This window comes from Lepisosteus oculatus, chromosome 4 (genome assembly GCF_040954835.1).
Source record: "Lepisosteus oculatus isolate fLepOcu1 chromosome 4, fLepOcu1.hap2, whole genome shotgun sequence".
Classification (NCBI taxonomy): domain Eukaryota; kingdom Metazoa; phylum Chordata; class Actinopteri; order Semionotiformes; family Lepisosteidae; genus Lepisosteus; species Lepisosteus oculatus.
In genome coordinates, this window is record NC_090699.1 from 24,279,682 (window position 1) to 24,299,775 (window position 20,094).

General features: G+C 35.4%; 1 protein-coding gene across 1 annotated transcript in view; it reads right to left on the bottom strand.

The window, feature by feature from the left end:
- Positions 1-20,094, bottom strand: part of LOC102691676 (adhesion G protein-coupled receptor A3) — a 131,259-nt gene that overhangs the window by 20,751 nt on the left and 90,414 nt on the right. Inside the window, exons 13-14 of the mRNA XM_015346987.2 lie at positions 19,793-20,000; positions 18,739-18,947 (exon numbers count right to left, since the gene is read on the bottom strand). Coding sequence (XP_015202473.2) covers positions 18,739-18,947; positions 19,793-20,000 — 417 coding nt within the window. The remainder of the gene's footprint in view (positions 1-18,738; positions 18,948-19,792; positions 20,001-20,094) is intronic.

Consider the following 20,094-nt stretch of genomic DNA (forward strand, 5'->3'; position numbering starts at 1 on the left):
ATTCAATTCCATTCCACAGCACCTAATTAGAGATGATCTTGGAACTCTACCAACACTAAAGGAGGAGATGAATGTCATCACACAAAGGAAGTAGCAGGATGTGTTGGAATTCCCACTGAAATGTAAAACTAAACATACACCTTTGTGCTTGCATACAGATCTGTCGTGAAGCGGAAATCCTACAGCAAATTATTTCATTAATGCCAAGATTGTGACAATCTTTAAGAAAAAAAGACAAATCCATCTGTGGAATGTCTTTGCTGTCCATGGTGGGTAAGATCATTACAAGAACTTTCCTAAAGTGTCTTATTCCTCTTGCTGACAAACTCCTCCCTTGACAGCAAATAAGCTTCCTACTCGAATGCAGCTAATTTACTGAATGGTAATAGATTAGTCTCCAACAACTCTGGCCCAAAACTATTGCCATTCTGATTCCAGTCTCAAACACCAGTATGCTGATAATGCTTCAGTATGTGCCTTGACAGAAATGCATCCCCAGACTGTCAACTTATTTACTGAGGCATATGAGAGGATGGGACTAGAATTCTGTCAACAAGCTCCAAATATACACAACCCAGTGCTATCAATTTGGATTGACAATGAGTGTCAGAAAAATTTGGAGCACTTCCCACGTCTTGGGAGTTATCTTTCACAGAAGGCGGATTTTGACAAAAAAATCCCGCATTAAGTCTGCAAATGCAACTTTTGGCTGCCTGAGGAAGTAAGTATATTTTTGAGGATAATGATATTAATTCTGAAACCCAATTGAGCAATCATTTCTACTATATAGGGATGAAATACAGGCAACATGCAGATGACACTTGAAAGGTTGTCATATCACCAATGTTGTTAGTGGAAGATGTTATGTATCAAGTGAGAAGACAGACACATCCTACATTAGTGTTCTTTCCCAAGCTGCAACACAAGGGCTGAAGCTACGATCATCTGCTATTAGCTCTGTTGGATTGGATATGGATGTCAGACTGCAGGCTCCCCAAGAAAGGTTCTGTTCTCCCAGCCTAGCCAAGGCAATTGCACTACAGGTGGCCAGAAGAAGCATTTTAAAGATATAGTACTGTAAAAGCAAGCATGGAGAAATGCATCACCAATACCATCTGCTTGGAGGTTATGGCCCTTGAATTAGACAGATGGAAGAAAAATATCTGAGAAGGAGTCCTGCAGTTTGAGACCGCAATGATGTCGGAACGAGAAGGCAAAGCAAGAGCTTCAAAGAGAGATCACCATGACTGAACTCAGCAGCACACAAGAAGCTTATTTCCCAAGACTACACCTGTTCAAGAGCCCAAAGAGTCTCCATCTTTAGGTTCATGGAAGCTAATCAATTATTGGTTGCAGAACAGCTAATGAAAATGAAACAACTTTTTTTTTAAATACATAAATACAAAGGTTCTCATACATGGAACTAGTGTATCTATTCATACTGCAATCAGTCATTTTTGACAATATTGTACTGCCAGTTAGAACAGACTTGTTCCAGCTAACAAATAGATGTAGATATTATAAATCTTTACAGATAAATTTAGACATATCTAATTAAAACTAAGTCAATTTTGCAGATTTCACTTTTCTACAATTCGACAAAAGTTTGGGGAGGAGAGTATTTTAACTCTTTACTGAAAATTTTCAGGACGAGAAATTTCTCGAAAGAACTTGTCCATCACCCTTTCCTTCCTTACCTAAGGGATGTGCCAATACTTGTGAGGTGAAAGAAAAAAAAAGTCTTTGTCCATGCAGCATATGCCAGTAAATCCCAAAACTGAAACCCCTCAAGCACTCTTGCTGGCACCTTTTCCATGCAACTTGAATCAGCACCAAACAAGCAATGCAAAAAATTACCCTGTCATGGGGAGTTTAAAATCTCCAGAGTGTCTTAGGAAACATTCTCACTTTAAATGTCCCATTGCATTCTATGTGACACATTTGTATTACTTGTAGTACCATTTAATTAGCATCATCTGGGTTCAGATAAGGAGAGTTAAAAAAAATACTGATATTATATACATTACATACAGTATATAAGTTACTTTGAAGCCACTTTGTTGTTATACTTTTATTTCTCTCTCTAAATCCATTGCCATATAATGTAAGGTAAACTATGATCTTTGGCAGGGTTAAACAGCTATATATCTGAAATATTTACTTTCATAAGCATTGATGCTCTGGTACCTAATCTTTAATCTCTAATGTAAAGCAATCACTGCATGACATAAATACAAATCAAAGAGCTGCCTGTCCCAGGATTACAAAGATGAATTGGTCTTGTGGCATCAAGTAGCCCAAAGTTTATAGTTCTTTATGATGTGCCTTTTTTCAGCAAATAAACTGTTCTAACACTGTTCTCATCTATTATCTGCACCTTACACCTTATTATTTCATGTTAATACAGTATACTGACAGTTTTTAATACAGATTAATATTTTGTTTTAAAAAAGATTCAAATGTAAACATAATTCTGCATATTTGAATGTTTTAGATTGCAACTCCTTTGATGCAAAATAAAAAAAAGGAAATGTAAAGCCAATGTTTTACCACTCACTATGTTTTACCGCTAGCAAATTTCTTCTGAAGTCTTTTTTTTTTTTAAGGTAAAAAAAAACAAACATTAGCTTTGTAATTTCTTTTTGAACAAAAATAAATAATCCAAATAGCTACCTGAATAAACAACACATTGTCATTTCCTTCTCATCCTTTCATGTTATACTTCTGCTGATTTCTTTGTACTCCATCAGTCACCAAAAAAAAAAACCTCAACCAGCCTTACCATTTCAGCCGTAGAGAAATCTTTGTCAATCAGCCTATAACAACAGTTGTACAGAACACATGGATATGCTAATAACTAATTGGAACAATAAATAAATACTGTCAAACTGAGAATGCTTTTAATTATAGCCTGAAACATTGAGGAAAAATAATAAAAACACTAATTAATTCAAGCTTCAAATATTATTGTAATCAACAGTATCCTTCATAGCCAATTTTCTCCAAAACTTCCACTTTAAACTAGACTGTGTATAACATAGTACAATAACTCCCATTGTCTGCACAGCATAAAACAAAATTACCCATTGGCTGCATAACACAGTGCAATGACTCTCATAGGCTACAGAATACAGTATAAGAATTGCCATTGACTGCACAGCACAGTACAAATACCCCACTGTCATAATAATCAAAACCTGCAATAATCATGTTTAATTTTCTCTTCCACATTTTTATTTTCCCTCAGCAAGAAAACCCTGTCATGACACACATTTGCTGCTTTCAGGAGAATACAGGACATTTTTATAAAACAAGATAACATCTATATTATATCATCACAATCAATATAAATGTATGTATGTTTTTAGGAAATTTGGAGATATACTGTATATAATCTGGTCAAAATGTTTTTGGCTTCATTTTGATTAATTGTTCTTTTATGAATGACCATGATACACTCATGTGACCTTACTGTTGAATAAGCATGAAATCACCTCATTAGGGAGATATGATTGAACATACGCGATAAAGAGATTTATGCTGTTGAATGTCAAGCCTTGTGAAAGAGAGCAATACTCCATCATTATGTTGGACGTTGAATAGGGGTGGGGGAAAAAAATCAATTCTCAGATGCATCGTGATTCTCTCTTGGACAATTCTGCATCGATGCACAAAACTCCATAATCGATCTTTTATTTTTTGAAATATGTATATTACTAAACATTTCAGATAAATATAGATAATACTTTATTAATCTCGTAGGGAAATTGATTAGATAAAAACCAAAGACAAGGCAATGTAAAGTAAGGAAAAAAAGAGTAAAGTAAAGGACAAAACTAATTGCGTGGTGAAACATAAAGACATACCTTCTCGGCATCACTTTAGTGAAACAGCAATACCAACACTACAGCGACACCAAAACTCAAGTTTTAGAAAGAAAGCAAATAGGGTGGCAATAACCTGCGATGAGTGGACGTCCATTGCAACAGAATCCTAAATCACTATTATGGCGCACTACATCATCGATGAATGGCAGCTCATGTCTTGCGTACTCCAGTCACACAGTAAGAAAAAAAAATCATTATGTATAAAAAAAATGTGTCAAGAGATGTATCAAGAATCAATTTATTATCGCATTGTTGCACCCTGAATCGAAACTGAATAGAATCGAATCGTGTGGTGCCTAGAGATTCCCACCCCTAACGTTGAAGCATTATCACTTGCTGTCTGCAATGTTCAGCACTCACAGCAACATCTAACTTGGCAATATACGGTATTACATCCAAATTCAGACTGTCAACAACTGACCACAATCTGGGAAAGCACTAGATATGACACCTCACAAAGTTCACAACACATAATCAACCTTTATCTTAGTGAGCACTTTCACACTACTGGTTCCAATGCAAGCCAGAAATCCACACAAGCACACCCAGGTATTGTACAAGACTTTTTAGCTGTGGTGGACTCGCCAGCCATTCTTTTTTGTGATGAATCAACATTTTGTTTTGTGTGATTTGCGACAGACATCATTGTGGTGCAGATGTGCAGAATAATGTTAATAAATGTGTACAACAGACTAATCATAGCGAATTCCAGGTGTGATGGTCTGGGTAGGAGAGTATAGTCAAAGCTGAACTCTTCCAATAGTGATTCAAGGAAACAGCCTTAGATCAGGGTTGACAAAGTTTTGCATTTGTTTTTATGGATGTGAGTGCCATCAATACTTTTTAATGTCTATAATAGCCCTACTTACATTTTTATTCCTGATAAAATATTTAAATTTACTATCTAAAACAATCATGCATCTTACCATTTAGTTTGATCCTGGCTTTAAATAGAAAATAAAACATCAGGCAACTGGAAAACCTGGTATCTAACAGAAGATTCTGATACCAGTTCTGACACGTACCTTAACTCAGCAACATGGATTGTGCAATGTTTTGAAATTTCAATATTTTGAAAGATGTTGCAAATACTGGAAAGATAAGATATCTATGTCCCAGGGAAAATAACAAGTTTTACCTTCCATGTTTTGAATAGACCAAAAACAGTTTGATCTACAGACTGCAGATGGAAGTTGAGTTTATTCATAAGCTTGGTGATGTCAGTTAGAAATCATTAGCTTTGCAATCCATTTTTTATTTTACAGTTCAATGTTAGTTTTGACCTATTACTGACAATAATACTTTTTGTTAGAAAAAAAACAAAAAGATACATCTTGATTGCAACAAGACCAAGACCATCAAGTCCACAAAGTGTGCTAAAAATTCTCCCATGGTTTAGCCAATGAACATTGCTGTACACACCGTCCATCTTCTGAAGAAAAGTTTGAAACTGTCTGTGCATAAGGGCAGATCAGGCAACAAGAATATTCACTATTTTCACCACTGTTGTCATCACAATATTAAGATCATAATTTGAAATCTCAGCACAAAGATGAATCCAATGAAAATTTACAATGGCCAAGGTGATCCGCAATGATATTTACAAATTCCTTCTGTTTACTGGCTATAGTAGGAGCATTGTCAATCATCACAGAAAATATTTTTTCGATGTCAATTCCATTTTCCTCAAAATGATTGATAAACATCTTAGCTATATCTTCCAATGTAGTTGTGCCATGGGCGGCACAGCTTTTAGGCAACACAGCTCTTTTTGAATCCCATCTGATTCACAGTATCTCATAAGAATTGCTAATTGATTTACGTCGTTTATATCCATGCATTCATCAAACGCAATACTAAATACTTTTAATGCCAATGTTAGCAGTTCACATATTCACATTTCACATTTTAGGCCATTTCACATATGCATCTCTCCACCAATATTGCAGACATAAGTAAGTCAAATTATTGAGGTGATTGTGTGTTTGTTGAGCAAACCATTAAAAATACATCTGAACAACTACGAAAAGCCTCTTTTATATATTCCCCATCTGTAAATCGCTTTCCGTGTTTTACTTAATTTCTTTGTAGCTTGTATTGCATTAAAATCAGTAAAAATTCCTTTACTTGCCATTAATGGCATACATGCCATAGGTTGGCCTAGGACCTCACTTGCCACATCAGTACGACCTTTTCTGGAGGCTTATAATGATATATCAGTATATTTATTTTTTTGTGCAGGACCACACACATCCTCATGCTGCTCACATAACAATGGCTTCCTTGTAAGATGACAACATGATTATTATGTTGCCGATGTCCTATTACATACCAGATCTGAGCACAGCTAAAGTGATGAGAAGGGAAAACATGTGGCTCCGAACCAGTAAACAGGCACATGCATGTTCAAGCTTTTTGAGAGGAATGGGCAAATTTTCACAAGACAGCACTTGCAACCAGGTACAAAACATTTGTCGCCTGATTTACATCATGTATTGCTTCCAGCGACAGCCACACATGCAACTAGCCCATGACTTTCATAGTAGATCCCCTGTTCATCAGCCCTTTCTGTGACAAAAGTTAGGATAAATTTAACTCTGGTCAAAATGTCAGTGTACTTGCTACAAAACAGATGGTCTTTTTCTCATAATAATTTGGTGAATTTGTTGGAAGAAAAGAGATGCATTTCTTATAATGCACAGTTTATGTACTAGTTTTCGTTTAAAAAAAACAATTCATTAACATAAACATAAATGTTTGCCAAACATTTTTATTCAAGTCTCCAAAACAAACAGACTTGTAAACATTCCCATGGAACATTCCACATCTATTCTCCCTGTGGGGAATAATATTTTTTTCACTTAATGAATTAATTGTGTATTTTACTATTCTTGTTGCAATACAAACTTCAATACTGTAAAATGTAAGTAATGTGAAGGATGCCATTCCTGCAAGACAACAAGTTAATCTGTCAAAGAGCAATGTTGAGCAATGTTGTATGGTACTTGCATTGTATTACATTTCCAAGCAGATAGATCTCAAAACATTTTTAAAATTGCAAATGGCAAATGGTGAGACAGTCAATTTCTACATTGTACCTCTCATTCTGTGGAGAGGTGCTTTCTATCAGTTTATTACTGTATAATATTGTCCTATCTTGTCCAGTTATTTGTTCCTGGCAAAATATAAATGACAGGTCATTTCAGGGTATTAATTTTTCTTGTTTATTCCAGTGCATTGCAGGAGATCATGCCTTTATTTTTTAGACAATTATTGCTGTTTATATATCTGACATTAAATTTAATCTTTATACAAAGAAGCAATAAATATTGTTACAGCTTTAGGTGACTGAGAAGTGTCTCTTAGATTTTAGTTTGTGACACTTCGAAGAGTAAACACTTTAAAGGAGAGAGGATGTTTGCTGAGGTCTGGGGGTCCCTTCAGCAGAAACATTTGTAAAGGTTACCTTAGTATACCTAGGTAAGTTGTGAATTAATGAGTGTCAAGGAGCAGTACAGAAACACACAATATAAGATCAAATGAAGAGCACAGAGAAGATGAGGAAGAAACAAGGAGAAGCACGGAGAAGAGAGAGGAGTCCAGAGTAGTTGGGACTTGTGCTACTTCTTGATCATCCAAAGCAAACCTGACTGGAGCTAAGTATTTGAACCTTGTTAGAGAGAGTGTGCTATCCTGTGTTTTATGGAACTTGGGTTTCCTGGGAAAAAGATGCCTCAGTTAGAAATGTCTTTCCTGCTTAGGGTGCAATTTTATGGATAGGGATATATACAGTAATAGGCTCCCATTTATTATGTGGCATTCGGGGTGAAGAGAAAGATTTAACTGCAGGTCGCATTGTATTTAGTTCGAAGGCAGTTCAACTCTGGCGTGGCCTCTGTAGGCATATGAAAGAGTTTAATGCTTAGTAGCAGTCCAGGGTTTTCTGGAGGACCAGAATGTTAGGCCTCTGAAACACCTTGTTTGTAAATACTGTACATAAAGTAACTTGTGTGTTGCATGTTTTGTTGTGTATAGTGTAGTTTGTGTCTTGCCATTGTAATAAATATTTGTTCAACCAAGTGTCCCTGGATTATTACTCCTCTCAACAAAGCTGTGCCAGAGAACAAAGAATTCTCTAATTATAGCAGCTGCTCGGGTATATTGCTAGAAATCACTTACAAGTCAGAGGTTATTAATAATTATTTCACTGAATGACTAAACCGGTCGCTCAAGTCCTTTTCTCCAGTTTCGTACCCCCCAGTTGTAACAATATGAAGAGTAACTTGTAGAAATAACAGAATTATTTCTATAGCGTGAGATAAATGTATCAAAGTCATCATACTGCTATGGTTATTTCTGGACAAAAGCAAAAAAGGAGGCACATCATTCAAAATATTCATTTCAATAATATCGTTTCAAGACTCATTCGTACACACAAAAAGTTTTACACGTTTCAGCCAAGCATTTTCATTTAGGATTATTTAAAATGTACTAGACTGGACATTATGGAATATATTAACATATTTGTCAGCTTCTTTACAGAATTCTTAACAATTTGACAGAACACAGTAAGGAATTACAGACGTTTTAAAGATCTGCTTATCCTACTTTCAACCTTGGTGAGATGGGGATTTCAGCCTACTTAACTGCCAAATGGCTTTTAAACTTATAAATGCTTTATATTATTACTACATTAAGCACAAGGCCAAATACAAAATAATATGAAATCTAATGTATCTTTTTTTATATATAGAGAATAGTCAAATTAACCATTTGTTTGAAAATTCTAAAGCTAAATTCTAAATTTCCTTTACGTAATTCAGACTATTGTGTCTAGTAAATATTCAGGGTTTACCCAGGAATAACAGGAATCTATTAGATCTTAAACTATGCTTCTCAAAAATCTGACTAAGTTATGTACCTGCAATATTGTGCCCTATGGGAATGGACTCAAAGAGACAGAAGAGTCTTGTAGGGCAGGACCCATACGCTGTCTGTTACAATTGTGTTGCTTAATGTTTATCTCCTTATTTTGCCTTCATTAATCATGCCCATGCTGCTCAGTGTCATGGCTGAAAGTCTGGTTAGGGCCGAGAGTGTTAAATAGCCTGGGACTGTCATTCCTTTCATTTTTACTAGTTTACAAAGAATTATGCACATCAAAGCCTTAAGAAAAACTATTTTTTAATAATGCAGATTATTTTTATATTGGGCCTGGTTTGATAGTTCAGGTATCTGTCAGATATCTTCAATTATCATGTATTCGACCTTGAGCTTAAGGCTGAAATAAAAAAATATAACTATAAAGGCATAAGAGTCATACTAAATGACACAAAGGCTAACCGTTTTTGTAGGAAATTATATTTCTTAAATAAGTCTGAACCCAAAACATATTGGAACACAATTCACTTTGTCACCTAATAAAGGTAAAATTACATGGATGACATGCTTTTTAGTATTTAAGTAATAGGTCATCAGCTAAAATGCTTTCATACATGAAGTCATTTAATTGCATCTGATTTATGAACATTTAATGAAGTGGTATCAATTTCAAAATCATGCAAAGAAAATACATTTGCATACTAATATGCAGTTATACATCCAAAGAGCTCTTAGTCACCTCATTAGACAGACTACCTTCATGTTCCCTTTGCCGTTTATCAACACCATCCCCGATCTCATAAATTTAAGTGTGAATTAGGAGATTTTAATCCTCTCTGGTTGCTTGCTGCTAAGAAACTGTGTGAGCAATGTCAGATCAATAAATGCATTTTAATTGCTAGCAACCACCAACTGGCAAATATTATTTTGAACATTAAAACCATTTGAGCTTTCAATTCACAAAGTACATCCATAATAGCAAGCTCGAACAAAATATGGGGTCTAAAGATCAAAAGTGCTAATGAATTTCTCAAAGGACGCAATTTTATTTTACTGTATGTTGTAACCTATGTACCATGCTCATCCTTTAAAATGAAACAGAAAAGACTTTTCATTCATTGCAGGGATCTTATCACTGAGTAGAAGCAAATATCAGAGCAAACCTTCACCAAAGACTAATATCTGATGATGACAGTGAAAATATTTTTAGCTCTGTTTTATTACATATTTTCAGTAAGCATTTTAAAAAAGCATTTAAAATCACAAGAACCTTTCCCTTTTACAATCAAAAATAAAGCTATAAAAATACACTACACAAAAATATATACATGCATTCAAGCATGCATACATATGAGAATATTTTCTTGCAACGGATCTTTTCTTCATCACTGGAGGCTTGTAATGTATTTTCCATGTTTCCATAGTGTAATGAATTGGCCCAGTGGAAGTGGAATCTGAGCCTGTGATGACAACAGATTGCCACCTGTGGCCGCCAAAGTGGCAGGGGAAAGAATTTTCTCATGAATATATAGTGCCCTCCACATTTATTTGTACGACCCATGAAATATGAAAAACGTATACAGCATGATGTAACACATCATATTTACAGAATGGATAATGTGTCTTTCATAAAACAAATTCTACAGATGTTTAACCATAATCATAATACACTGAGCAAACACCAAATTACACTGAGCAAACTATTTTTTGTCTAATAATTAAAAGTACAGAAAACATGATGCATTTATTCATGCTCCTGCAGATAGTATTTTGTAAATCCTCCGCTGGCATAGGTTACACTGACGAGATGCCTGCTGCAGTATGTGACTTCTGTCACTTCATATGGGAGTTTTATTACCATAATTCCAACCATAATTGTTCTAGGCTTCAGATACATTGGTTTCCATTTGTGTGCAGTGATCTTGAGATCCAACAACAAGTGCTCAATTGGACTGAGGTCTCGAGATTGTGATGGGCTGTGAACACTAATTTTGTGTGCCGGTAACTGTTTCTTCATTGATTTGGATGACTGTTTTGGAATATTGTCATGCTGGAATACCCCTTTTCAGCCAAGCTAAAAGCCAAACTGAGCTTCTTGGCAGAGGAAACTTAGGGATCAACTAACTGTTCTGGTTCATGTTGAAGTTAATGAATCCACCTTTACTTTTATAACCACTTCCCTGCAGTCTTTGGAGAGCTCTCTGACTTTAAACCATAATGAACAGGTGAAAGTTCATTCCATGCTGAAAGGAGTGAGACACACCTGAAGAAGACTCCATAGCCGAAACACTGTTTCTTTCCTTGCGTTTCAGCATGGGATAAACCTTTACTTGTTCCTTTGCAGCCTATGCATGCTGACGCAGCTACCTACGCAAGCATTTGATGCATGCTACAGCTGAATGTTTTCAGTGAATTACCTACATTTATTCCCCAGAGAAACTGGAAACCTTCCAAGGCCTCTATATAGTTATGGAGACTTCCATCGGGCTTCTAAAGAATACAATGTTGTTGGAGTAAAGCTTGTTAAAAGGAATACATAGAAGTCTGAATAAACATGACCATGATATTTTCTGGAATTTATTTTTGACAAATGACTTGCTCTGCACAATAATATTAGGATTCATATTATTGATCCGTCTTTCAGATGAAACATTAAACCGAGGTCCTGACTCTCAGTGGTCATTAAAGATCCCCAGGCATTTCTATATAAAAGTAGGGAGTTATACTGGTGTCCGGGCCAAATTTCCCCCCTCTACCTTTACCATGGCCTCCAAATTGTCCCCATGTGTGATTGGCTTGCACTTGCCCTGCGATGGACTGGTGCCCCATCCAGCGTGTACCTTGCCTTGTGGTTGTTCCTTCCCAGGTAGGCTCCGGCTTCCCGCAACATCATATGGTATAAAGCAGTTTGGCAAATTACATGACATATTATTGATAAGATATTATAATGGTATTCATTTGATTAAATCTTTATTAAGTCTTTTTGTTTCTTTTATGCTTCCAACCTTAACATGAAGCCAGGGGCCTCTCCTGGATCTTTAATTACATCAGTGGTTGGAACAGTTAATATGATGGCCTCCTCAGCCACATATCAGCTACCTGAAGTGGGGACCTTCCGCTTGTGGTGGAAGCAGTGGGATGAAACCCATGTTTGTTTATCCACAGGAGGAGCTATCCTAAAATTAATTCTTAAGCTTGTCGATCATGGAAGAGCAAATTACTGTTGCACAAAGCAAGTCTAAGAAGATGATGCAAGCTGTAAGGAGGGTAGTTTTAATGTTAGAGGAGGTAGTACAAGTCACATTATAAGTCTCTATACTAGAGTTATTTTTAAAACACCTTTGTTTCATGTCTATTATGGATTGTTATATCTATACTGATGATACGCATACCTATGTCTATACTACACTTGACACTGAAGTAGCTATTTCTACACTAATTGAATCTTTTACCTGGGTGACTCACAATTTCCTTCAATTAAACTGCGACAAGACAGAAGTTATGCTATTCAGCAACTCTCATCACCTATGTAAAACCAATGCAGTAACCCTATCTGTGGATGGCACTGTACATAAATCTCATTCAAAACTGAAGAATGTAGGGGTAGTATTTGATCCTAGCCTGACTTTTGACCATAATGCCTAGAGTACTGTAAAAAAAAAGTCATTCTTCGGATCAACACATTTGTCTTTTCTAGATCGATTACCACAGTGAGTAGGGTGCTGCAGTATCTAAATTCACACTGGTCAAAACTCAATATGTTCAGAATTCAGCAGCCATAATCAGGACCAGGTTGCCCGCAAGCAATCACATTTCATCTGACCTGGAGTCCTTGTACTGGCTTTCTATCTGGTTTTGAGTAAACTCGTGCTCACCTATAAGGCTCCACATGGCTTGGCACCTCAGTGCCTATCTGACTTATCTCCATACTTGCCATCTTGCAAACTCTGTGTCTGACTCTGGTCTTCTAAGTGTCCCCCAAGCTTGTTTGCATTCTGTGGTTTACAGGGCCTTCTCTTCCTATGCCCCAAAGCTCTAGAATTCAATGCCCAAGAATATAGGAGGGTCACCTACCCTGAGTGCATTTAAATATCAAAACCCTTCTTTTCAGAAAGGCTCTTATGTAATTAGTATCTGTGGTGCTCCATTTTCTAATGTCCTCTTCTGCTGCACCTTGAACTGCTTGTGTGTCCTATAAGCTTATTTCCTAATTTGCAATTTGTATATTTTTTGTTTTACTACTTTTAAAGGCACTGTACTTCAACTTTTTCTAATTATTATTCAGTTTCAAAGAAACATTCCAAGTCCCCAAAGCAAAACTACCTGAAGCAATGAGACACAAAAATTGTAACTAACAATATAAATGTAAGGTCAGACTGCATTGATAAGGTGACATTTTCAAAACCTTTGAGAGAGTACAGTACATTCCTATTGTGTAAAGGTAACACCTAGTAAAGAATAACACTCATGATTATTAAACACAACATTTACAGGTACTTCTGCTCTGGAGTAATAACTAGAAGGTTGTGGGTTTGTAACCCAAAAAAGTAGACAAACTTAGATCACTCCAAAAAAATGCCAAGCTGTATAAACGGGAACAAACAGAAGCTTCTCTGTCCAAAATCGTCAAACAAATTAATAATAGGAAAAGAAATGTAAGAAGTGTTTCCAGCACGCAGCACAAGCCAACTGTGACTTGTTGCACCTACTAGTGGCACAATACAAATATGTAGGGTGGTTTAGATCTGCCTCTGAGATCTTCGGATATCACTAACAGACAGAATCTGAGATGGTTGGGATGTTTGTGAAACTAGGGGGTTATTACTGTGCATCTTCTGTTTCACACATCAAATTCATTTATTTTTGTTCTGGTCACACCATCTTAAAAGTAATCAGTTCAGTAGCGCCATTGGTGGAACAGGATAAAAAGCAACTGTCAAATCCAAACTGGGTTTATGAAGTGTAACAAAAACTGCCATTTACAAATTTACACCTCAAAGAAACTAAAGCTTCTGATCAAAAAGCCATGTCACACCTGCTAAGGCTTTGACTCATATTAGTTTAGTAATGTCAGAAAATAGTTTAGCAACAAATATGAGAAAACACCATTTTATTTATTTCCAATTGAACAAAAACTACCATGATAATAGAATTCATGCAGCATTAACCAGATTAACACCACTGAAAACACGTAAATGTTCTTTCAGCATTTTACTCAAAAGACAAAAAATGTATACATCTGTTAGAAGTCTTGAAAAATACCTTAAAATACACTGGCCTTGATATTAAACAGCAATGAAAAAAAAATAACTAGTGGAAATTCTCAAATGGACAACCATGTATCTCCATCTCCATGGCAACATATATCCATAGGACAGTTAGCTTTGACCAATCAACTCAGAGGTACAAAAAAAAAAATCAGTGTATTTAATGTACTGCTATATATCTGCATGACACTTGTTATGCATAATAATTTGTTCTGATAAAAACGTTATATATAAACTAGTATTCTAAGTACACTTGATCATCACCAGTCTTTTATCTTAAGATCTGCAAAGTGTTTACCTCGTTTACGACACAATACAAGTAATCTGCATTCAAACTAAGTTAATTTAAACAATGCAACCCCGTGGACAATGATTTATGTATAATAAATAAGTTTGAATATTAAGGTCAATACAAATGAGAAAAATAAGACACAATTGGCATTTTTAAATGTATGTGTTCATTATTATACTTTAATGCATGCATTTCTGTCTTTGAAAATAGCATAATTAAGAATATTTTGTAGGCTGAAACAATCAAATGTATATGTACTTGATGTGGATTCCTATGTCTTATTTTATAATTGTGAAGACGATTTACTTCATACCCGACTTCAATTTCTTACTTTAAAACAAAACTGTCCTCTAACAACAGTTACTGTTCTTTCTATATAGTCTTCTTTACAAGACTTGTATTCAGTTATAACAACATATTCACCTTTTTATAGAAAGGAACATTACAATTGCATTTAGATATTTTCACAAATATAGAAGAGAGCTGTAAATCCTTTAAGCAGGTGAGTGTTGCTAGGTAAGCTGGTTTATAAATTCACTGAAAAGTGTCACCTTAAGATCATGCATTTAAAAAATGGCATTATACTACCGTAGTAATCATGACTATTTGTTGAATCTGAAAGATTGGCGCTGCGAAATACACAAAAGCAAACATTTCTGCTGTTACATACTGTACCTTCCCGTCTAACATTTTGCCTTGTTTTCTTGTGTTCTGTAAACCTACAGAATTTGTAACAAAACTGAAATTATGACGAGAAAGATGACAACCCCTGCAAGAACTGTGACAAATAATAAGCTCATTTTAACTTTTCCATGTAGTAAGATAATTCTGAATTAATAAAGTTAAAAAGCAAAAAAAAATTAACTACAGGAAATATTAAGGAAAGATGCACTAATCATAAGGCATAAAACAGAAGAGAGAAACAACCCTATCTGCAATTATTTCACCACACTTTCCTCATGAAATCTTGCAAAATGAGGATTAAAAGAGCTAAGGAAGAGAATTAATGCTTCACATTTCAAATGATGTAAAAATTGTCCAAATAAACATCATGTATTTTGTAACTTATTTTAACACCTTCAACACGGAATGGAATTTGGAATCTAAGGATTTTTCAAAACTGGTCAAAATACATAAACCTTTTAAAGAGATGCACAAAGAGGAAAATCTTCAAACAGTGTGCTTTATGTGCTTTTACCTATTTCTTCAAGTTTATATACGTCTTAATGTGCAAAAAAACATTTTGGTATTAAGAATATACTGTAAAGGCAAATGAACAAGAGAATATTGGCTATATGAAAAAGTAACTACAAAATGAAACAAAAATAAGTTACCTCTTTTTATCTTTTCATATCTGTAATACATTCTTGAAATGTGTTTACGTGAGGGTCATAAAATGTATTATTCATTTGAGTTAACTTTAAAGATGCATCTTTCTGATCCCCACATTGGGACCCAGTGGTCACGAACATGTCACTTTCAACAAGTAAAGCTTTTACAATTGAAATAAACATGCCAATCCAAACATTTCAGACGAATAAAGAGTCATTTATAACTTGCAGGTTCTGCTCTTTTCTCTTCACAATTATCAACTCCTTAAATAATTACCAAACACGAATCTACAAATTGTTTTACAGCTTTGTCAGTAAGCTTCATTAACAAACACCATGTCCAAGCAGGAGCCCACGCAACACAAATAGACTTCTAATTGATCTGTCCATGGTCCTGAATTAACAGGTTCTTTGCCTTACTATAAAACTATAAAACAGGAGTTACATCAGAACAACTCAAGGCAACAAATTAATAAACAATAATAACATTAAGCTCTAATATTGTTATATTTTTATTTAATAAAAAGTTTTGATAGAAAAGGTTTGTTTGATGAATTTGTATTCATCACTGACACAATATTTTAAGTTATGTACAGTTTGGCTGTGATATTAAACTTTGGCAATATGTTCATAAGCTTATTAATCTTACTACTTATCTTTAAAAGATTAAAGATACAGAAAAAAATGGACCTTAAACCCTAGATTAATTTTATCTGTTCAAAGATTGACAGGAAGCCTGGCCACTTGTGGAATAATTTGAATTAAAAACAGTACTATTAAATACATATTAAAAAAATAAATGAGAATCTAAATCACTTTGTATCCAAAATAATAATTGGATGTGAATCACTAAAGCACTACTAAACTAGGCTGCCAAATTAATTATCAAAAACTTCTTAAAATTCATTAATGAAAAGACCTAAATTGCCTCATCTGAGATGCTGGTGTTTTAGACATGTATTCACAAGACAATAGTGAATGAACACATTTACCCTTCCACATCCTACATTGATTGTGCCCTTGGTTAACTGTCACTTTCTGAGATAGAATAGGCAATTCACATCAAAACCTTTGATCTACAAGATCTAGTAGATATTGCATCATTCCCACAGGAGAAAAAGGAAATCTATAAAGCACTTAGCAAGCTGGTCATGTGTGTTACAGTACCTGCACACTGCAAAGACCAAGGATATGCTTAATACTTACAACTAGAAATTGGAAACATTAAAATTCACTACAGAATCACAGAAAATGGAAAGCAGTAAAATAAATATGTATTTTGAAATATATGCCAGGAAAATTAATTTAATTTTATACTTAATTCTTAAAGGGTGATGATCAAGATGTTAAAAAGACGAACTCTAATATTGCGTTCAGTTTATATGGTTTACTACGAAAATATGATTCAACCACAATCATAAAATAATTTCACACACTGCAGCTGCAGCGAATTATTTGTTACAAGTGTAACGATTTAGCGAATCTGGTCCTTTGATATTCAATTCCAGGATAAAAGTTTTTTTCCTTCTGCGTCCTCGAGTCACTTTCGTATCTTAACTAGTTCTTTAATTTTAGCTTTAATTGCGATTTACAAGCTGATTTTTAATTTCAGCCACAGAAAGGTTTAAAAGGTACACACACACACAATAATCGGAACCTGGATCTTTGTCTACTCAACACGCAACAGGTAACCGCAAGGTGCAATAAATTGTTAGCGTGCACCAATAACACTGGAAGAAATCTGATGTCATTTTGGTAAACACGACTACTGACACAGGGCTCTGCAGTGAATACTGCGGGTGTGGTAACTGCATAAATAAACGTGGTATTACGTATGAAAAGCATTATCTTTTGATACAGCAAACGTCATGCCCTTTCACCAGTACATCCCAATTCGAAATCATTACTGTACATGTATATTACATATTTTCATTTTCACGATCTCACTTACGTCTCGAATACAATTACATTTGCTAGAACATAACTTAAAATTAAGCGACAGAACGACCCTTTCTTTTGTTGGATATTATTTATATATTAGCAAATTATACTGTACATATAAAACAAATCTCGAATACGGTGAATTGTACGTTTCTATAGCCTTATGCAGTCACTAGCTGACATCTGCGCTCCATTTGACAACATCAGATTGGTATTCAAAGCACACGTACTCTCACTTTCACATTCGTCAGTACTGCTGTCCTTTACTTAATAAATAATCGGTGCTTTAATATTCACCTTACTCTTCTGTAAAAAAAGACAAAACATTCGTCAAAACATGCAGGCTGTAAAATAAGTTCAGAGAAAACAATGTAGCACTTAAAAAAAACTCATTTCCATGGATTATATTCACAAACAATGCACGATGTGCGTTCAGTGACTTGAACAGACCTCCCAACTGATCATGTCCAACGGTTGCTGCCGGTAAACACCCGGTGGGTTGCTGCTCTCTGAAACGCTCACGAAAACCAGCACCTCCGTGGAGCAACTGAGGCGTGATGCCATCGCACAATTAGTATTATCCTCATGGATTCAGTCCTAATAAAGGGATGTTTACTTTTCACATAACAAAAAATCCCAGGATGCACGAAATGAATACGTGTCCTTGTTGAAATATAGTAATAATAATTAAAAAAAAAACAATAAAACGCCCGTTTGTCGCTGCTTATTATACGATTCCACTTTGCGGTAGGCTAGCAAACTAATTAGTATGATCCATGCACCCTTAGGTGGGATCAAGGGAAGGCAATATTTCTTTGTGCACTCTTGATTTAAGAAGCCTTCTAATAAATAAACACAGGTACCTCTCTTTGCTTAAACTTCAAAAACAGCAGAAAACATCCATTAAAACTCTGAATTAATCTTTCCTTAGACAAGTTGTATCACATCAAATGATATTTATCAAGAATACCGAGTACCCAAGCATGTCAGTCTCCACGACTTCAAATACATCAGACTGAATCTCCTTGGTGAATTCAGGGTAATAAAACACTTAGAATGCAATTTATTAGAAACTGTGGAGACGTGAGAGGTGCTGTGTGGGAGGAATACATTTCCTCCCTCCCAGGTTGTATACTCACCATTAGCACTGCAAAGTTATTGTAGTGTGTGCAATGAATAGTGGTGATATTGCCTGCAGAGCCAGTTATGTGGCACCCTTCCGCCCTCCAGCCTCCGTGTCCATCTAGAAGGTCAAAATCCCAGTAGGCTGCTGTTGGGTCTACACCCAGCGCGAAGTGCCTAAGAGCAACCGTAATGGGCTGTGAGAGGTTCCCCAAGCTGCACCCATCTGCAAAAGCAACAAATTGAATCAAGGAAATGGAGTGTAAAATCCTTAAGTGCTGCATCCTGGGTACATAGATTCACAACGTATTGTTCAGTAGGAAGCAAACACTGTAGTAATTATTAGGAGAGCATATAAAAATATCACCCGTATTCCATCCACATTCCATTCATGACATGCGCTCCTTTCTCTCGCATTGTTAGACGGAGGGCGATCGAAACCTGTTTTCTAGATGCTACGAGCCTGGAGCACATGCATTTGTTTTTTTTTTTAAAGACCTGCTTATATCTGATGTCCAAAATGAAATCTCCTTCTAACACATCTGTCCGATGCCCACGAAAACAGTGTATTTCAAAGCAGCTGTTCTTTATTTTGCGTTAGACAACACGTGAAGTTAATGAGATGGAGGACGAGAATAATAATGTGCTAAGCCCAACAATAATAACTAAACAATAATAACGGCGCAAAACGCCGTCTAGCTACTGACAGTCATGAGAGACCAGGAAATTATAAGATGTAAAAATGAAGACAGTATCACGACTGCGCTGTTTCGTTATGACGTATAATAATAATAATAATAATAATAATAATAATAATAATAATAATAATAATAATAATAATAATAGTGATTCGGTCATTTAAACACAGCAAAACCGTATGTTTTGCAAAATGTACATTGTACAGATTTGTTTTGTTACCTTTGTATTAAGTGTGCAGAGATATTAAACGGAAAATACATTTTATAACTATACTCAATTCTTTAATAAGTAAAGCTATTTTGTTTTTAATTCTGAAAATAGATAGTTCCACATTATCACTTAAGTAAACGAAACATTCGCTCACTCTCTTACCTAATTTGGTGAACGCAACTGGTGTGGAAACACTCCTACGTTTCCCATCATCTGCAAGATTTGACGAATTCCCTGTGCTAGGAAAGAGTTTCCCATTTCGAAAGACAATGAACTGCAGCTTGCATGTGGAGTTATCAACAGATTGCAATGCCGGAGAGCTAGCAGTAACCGTCAACGGTACTTGGATTGAAGCAACTGCCACCGTATTCTGCAGACGAAATAAAGGAAGAAATGTATATATAAATGATTTTTAAAAATCCCTGTCGCAAGAGCAGTGAACAATTTTTTAAAACTCCGGTACA